The 5550-nt window shown below is 40.6% G+C and overlaps 1 protein-coding gene across 1 annotated transcript in view; it reads left to right on the forward strand.

The window, feature by feature from the left end:
• Positions 1 to 901, forward strand: part of EMWEY_00043300 (myosin light chain 2, putative) — a gene marked incomplete at both ends in the record, with an annotated part of 2100 nt that extends 1199 nt beyond the window's left edge. The window contains 3 exons of the mRNA XM_013478953.1: positions 241 to 281; positions 625 to 675; positions 880 to 901. Of these exons, the coding sequence (XP_013334407.1) occupies positions 241 to 281; positions 625 to 675; positions 880 to 901 (114 nt within the window). The remainder of the gene's footprint in view (positions 1 to 240; positions 282 to 624; positions 676 to 879) is intronic.
• Between the last annotated feature and the right edge of the window lie 4649 nt (positions 902 to 5550).

Below are 5550 nucleotides of genomic sequence, written 5' to 3' on the forward strand. Positions count from 1 at the left end.
TTAATTAGGGTTATAGTCCAGGTATAAAGGATTGTAATTTATTAGGGGAAGAAGTTGACTATAAAAACTTTCAATCTTTTCTTACCGCCGCCTTGCATGCAGAAGATTTAGCTGAATCCTTCCAACAATTCTTTGCACTATTTGATACACAGGTTAGGGTCTAGGGTTTAGGGTTTAGGGTTTAGGGTTTAGGGTTTAGGGTTTAGGGTTTAGGGTTTAGGGTCTAGGGTCTAGGGGTAGATTAATTCTTCCAACAATTCTTTGCACTATTTGATACACAGGTTAGGGTTTAGGGTTTAGGGTTTAGGGTTTATGATATGATCTGCTGCTGCTGCTGCTGCTGCTGCTGCTGTTGCTGCTGCTGCTGCAGGCAACAGGAGATTTATCCGCTAAACAACTTTGTAATATTGTACAAATGTATGGAGACGAACCCTTGACCAAAGAAGAGGCCAAAAAATTCACTGAGTAAATTAGGGTTTAGGGTTTAGGGTTTAGGGTTTAGGGTTTACGGCCAACATGCACCCGTCGCATGTATGCATGCATGCATGCATGCAAACAATAAAGCATGCAATAATGCATGCATGCATGCATGCATGCACGCATGCATTTGTTGTTTGTTTGCAGGATAGTGATGGGGAATGACAAAGTATTACCTATTAATGTTGTTGTAGATAGGTAAGATATTTTTGTCTCCTTTTTGTCTCCTTTTTGTCTCCTTTTGTCTCCTTTTGTCTCCTTTATGTCTCCTCTTTGTCTCCGTTTGTCCCCTTTTTGTCTCCTGTTGTCCCTTCTTGTCTCTTTTGTGTCTCCCTTTATGGTGGGTACTATGAGCTTAGGGTTTAGGGTTTAGGGTTTAGGGTTTAGGTTGTTTGCTTGCAGGATTATGGAGGGCCAAGTCTGATTATATTTATATAACGCAGTGCATGCAGCTTGCTCGTTTTGTTGTTGCTGCTGCTGCTGCAGCAGCAGTAGCAGCAGCTATTGCTGCTACTGCTGCTAGTGTTGCTGCAGGTAGCTGCTGCTGCTGCTCTTGCTGCTGCTGCTGCTGCAGCAGCAGCAGCCTTTTTGATTTATTGTTGGGGCAGCAGCAACAGCATCATTTGCCATTGGAGACAAAAGAAGTAAATAACAATATAAATATTTTATAAGGAGACAAAAGGAGACAAAAAGAGACACAAGGAGACAAAAGGAGACAAAAGGAGACAAAAGGAGGCAAAAGGAGACAGGAGACAGAGGAGACAGTTGTTATATTTATAAGGAGACAGAAAGGAGACACTTATTTTTATTAATTATTACTAATTATTATTAGTAGTAATAAGTAGTGGTATAGACAAGAGAGACAGGGAGATAGAGACACAATAGCAGAGGGAAGAGAGAATAAAAATAAATTACTTAATTTAATTTGCTGCTGCTGCTGCTGCTGAAGTGTCTCCTCTCTGTGCATGCATGCAAACAAAGGGACAAAAAGAAGTTAAATAATCTTCTTTTAGTCAATAAAATAATAGATAAGGAGACACAACAAAACGCGGGGGGAGGAGACACCTGGGATCGTCTGGGATCGTCTGGGGATCGGCTGGGATCGTCTGGAGATCGGCCGATCCCGGCCCCACACACACCCCACACACACCCCACAAAGAAAGGGAACAGTTGCTACACAAAATAAAAAAGTCAAGGCGCATTGTTAACAGCAACTGTTGCTGCTGCTGCTGCTGTTGCTGTTGCTGCTGCTGCTTCTTGTTTTGCTTCTTCTGCTGCTGCTGTTGCTGCTGCTGTTGCTGCTGCTTTATTAGATTCAGCAAAAATTCTGTGCTGCTGCAAGCAGCATGAGCCCATAGCTTTGCTGCCAATAAACAGCAGCATCTGCTGCAGCTGCTGCAGCAGCAGTTGTTGCAGCATGGGGGGCCCCTTAGTTGCCCAACTGGGCATATCTGAGTGTATGAGAGCACCATATAAAGGGGGCCTCTTGGCTGCCCCCCTGACCTCCTTGGGGGCCCCTTGGGTGCCCTGTTGAGATCCTTGGGAGTCCCCTGTTTGGGCCCCTACGAGGGGCCCCTAGAGGAGGCCCTTATTACCAAAGGGTCCCATAATAGGAGGGGCCCCTAGGAGAGGCTCCAACGATTGGGCCCGTAGGAGAGTCCCATACGGGAGGAGGGCCCCTATGGGGTGGCCCCTATATATGGGGGGCCCCTATATATGGGGGGCCCCTATATATGGGGGGCCCCTATATATGGGGGGGCCCTATATATGGGGGGCCCCTATATATATGGGGGGCCCCTATATATATGGGGGGCCCCTATATATATGGGGGGCCCCCGCTCGGTATAAAAAAAAAAAAAAAGAATTATAATTTATTTTTTGGTATTTTTCTCTCTGGATGAAGAATATATTGTATATAAAGATGATAAGATTCAGAGACATCTTCGTTATTTAATTCTTCGTCTTTTGTTGAATCTATTAATGCATTATATACATCACCATCATACCTGTATATATATATATAAACCCTAAACCCTAAACCCTAAACCCTAAACCCTAAACCCTTAAAAATGATAAAAACCCTTAAAACCCTAACAACCCTAAAAAATCTAAAAACCCTCAAAACCCTAAACCCTAATGTCAATATGTTTTAATGTCCATTAAAACCCTAAACCCTAAACCCTAAACCCTAAACCCTAAACCCTAAACCCTAAACCCTCAAACCCTAATAGTGTATATATTATGTATTTACCTTCCAATAGCAGAATTAAGGAAGTTATCTGTATGACCAAAAGAATCAGCAACAGGTACAGCAGTAATTCTTGCTTCCTTGCATGCAGCCCCAAGTAATTGATGAATTAATTCATAAGAATTAACATGAAGAATATTTAGGGAAAAAAAATCAACTAAATATTCATTCATCCATGATAAACAAAGACAACGAAATAAACATAAACTTATTTTATATATACGTTCTTTATCCTCTTGCTCCTGCTGCTGCTGCTGCTTCTCCTGCTGCTGCTGCTGCTTCTGCTGCTGCTGCTGGTTTTCTTGATGCTGCTCTTGCTGGTGTTGCTGCTGGTTGTCTTGCTGTTGCTGCTGTTGCTGCTGCTGCTGCTGTTGCTGCTGTTCTTCTTCTTTTTCTTCTTCGTCTTCTTCGTCTTCGTCTGAGTGCAGCAGCTGCTGCAGTCTTGCTGCTGCAGCACGAAGAATAAGTAGCTGTGCATGCGCAACAGTTATCTGTGTTAATTGTACCTTTATTTCCTCAAAGGCATCAGCAGAGGAGGGGCCCCCCCTAGATGCATAATCTCTTGCTGTCCTAAATGCCATTGCTGCAGCTCTGTGGCAGCAGCAGCAGCAGCAGCAGCAACAGCAGCAACAGCAGCAGCAACAGCAGCAACAGCAGCAAACAGTAGACAGAGATAGAAAAAAGAGACAGTAAAAGGAGACAGATTAACCCCTGGTGATTGCATGCAATCAGAACAAGAAAGAACACATAACACTACATATAACAAATAACCAGACAGCAGCAGCAGCAGCAACACGAACAGCAGCAGAAGCAGCAGCAGCAGCAGCAGCAGCACAAAACAGCAGCAGCAGCACCACGAACAACAACAATAGCAACAGGCAACACCAACACCACAACGAACAACCAGAACACCACCACCACCATTCACCACCACCACCAGCAGCAACAGCAGCAACAGCAGCAGCAACAGCAGCAGCAGCAGCAGCAGCAGCAGCAGGATTATACCTTTCCTCAAAGATATCAACAAACCATTGAGGATCATGTAGTTGTTGTTGATTAGGTATAAAAGGAATAGATTGTTTATTATGATTATATTTATATAAATAAAAAAAAGAAGAATTATTTATATATTCAGGTGTATAGGCAGCTAATTTATTTTTTATTATTTTTAATATAACACGTCCTGCTTGTAATGATAATATTGTAAAGTCTCCCTGTATACATTAATAAATAAATAAATACATTATTTATTTATTTATTTATTTATTTATTTAATTTATTTATTTATTTAGTTAGTTATTTAGTGTTGCTGCTGCTGTTGCTGCTGCTGTTGCTGCTGTTGCTGCTGCTGTTTTTCTGTTTGTTTTAGTATAATTATTACGCATATACTACTAATACTACTACTACTACTACTACTGCTGCTGCTGTTGCTGCTGTTGCTGCTGCTGCTGCTGCTGCTGCATGCATGCATGCATGCATACATGCATACCTCATAAGTAACTTGAGGAAGGAAGTTAACAAGATGTAAGGAGACACCTGCTGCTTGTAGATATCCATGACCACCGCATTGTCTCCTACATGTCTCCATTGCTGCAGCAGCAGCAAACGTCATATATGCCTTAAGGGATGCAGTTACTAAATGTAATTCTTCTAGTAATTTATAATCACCAACTGCTGATTCTTCCTGTATATAATAATACACAATAAAAAAAAAAAAAAAAAATTAGGGTTTAGGGTTTAGGGTTTCTAGGGTTTCTAGGGTTTCTAGGGTTTCTAGGGTTTCTAGGGTTTAGGGTTTAGGGTTTAGAGTTTCAACTTAAAAAGTTTGATATTTTATTAGTTAGGGTTTATGATACAATATTAACATTATAGTTTAAAATATAGGGTTTAGGGTTTCTAGGGTTTCTAGGGTTTCTAGGGTTTAGGGTTTAGGGTTTAGGGTTTAGGGTTTAGGGTTTAGGGTTTAGGGTTTAGGGTGTATATACTTTGAATTTTTGGTAGAGTGTATCTGTCCATCTTCCTGCTTGTATAAATGCAATAGACATAGCTAATAAGGGCATTAAATTTCTTTGTGTTGTACTATAAGATATTATTTGTTGTTCTTCTCCTTTAGGGTTATCTATAGGAGCAAATTGACGACGAACTGCGGTGTATCTGCAGCACATATAGCAGCAGCAGCAGCAGCAGCAGCAGCAGCAACAGCAGCAACAACAGCAGCAGCAGGAGTTGTTGTTGTTGTTTTTCTTATTATTATTTTAGTAACAGCAACAACAGCAACAAACAAACAAACAAACAAACAAGCAAACAAACAAAAAAACAAACAAACAAACAGCAGCAACAGCAACAGCAGCAGCAGCAGCAGCAGCAGCAGCAGCAGCAGCAAATAAGTTACCTAATAGCAATAACAACACATTTAGATAGATGTGTCCCTGCAGCAAGAATGATTTGTTTTCTTGTATAAGTAAGAGTTGTATAAAGTAATTTATAATAATATAATTGGGGTGTATATACACCTAAATTATTTTTATTATTATTATTATTATTATTATTATTATTAGGGTGTATATACAATTTATTATTATAATATTTATTATATATATAATTAGGCATTAATAAATAATTACTAGGTACTTTTTTATTAATAAGACGTAAATATCCATTATCCATCCCTTTATAGCCAATCTTTTTACCAATATGTTTTATCTCTACACCTTCTAGTGTATGATGATCATTTAGATCACGTAACTGTATTATACCACCAGCAGCAGCAGCAGCAGCAGCAGCAGCAGCAACAGCAGCAGCAGCAGCAACAGCAGCAGCAGCAG

The sequence above is a fragment of the Eimeria maxima genome, genomic scaffold (assembly GCF_000499605.1).
Source record: "Eimeria maxima Weybridge genomic scaffold, Emw_scaff795, whole genome shotgun sequence".
Classification (NCBI taxonomy): Eukaryota; Apicomplexa; class Conoidasida; order Eucoccidiorida; family Eimeriidae; genus Eimeria; species Eimeria maxima.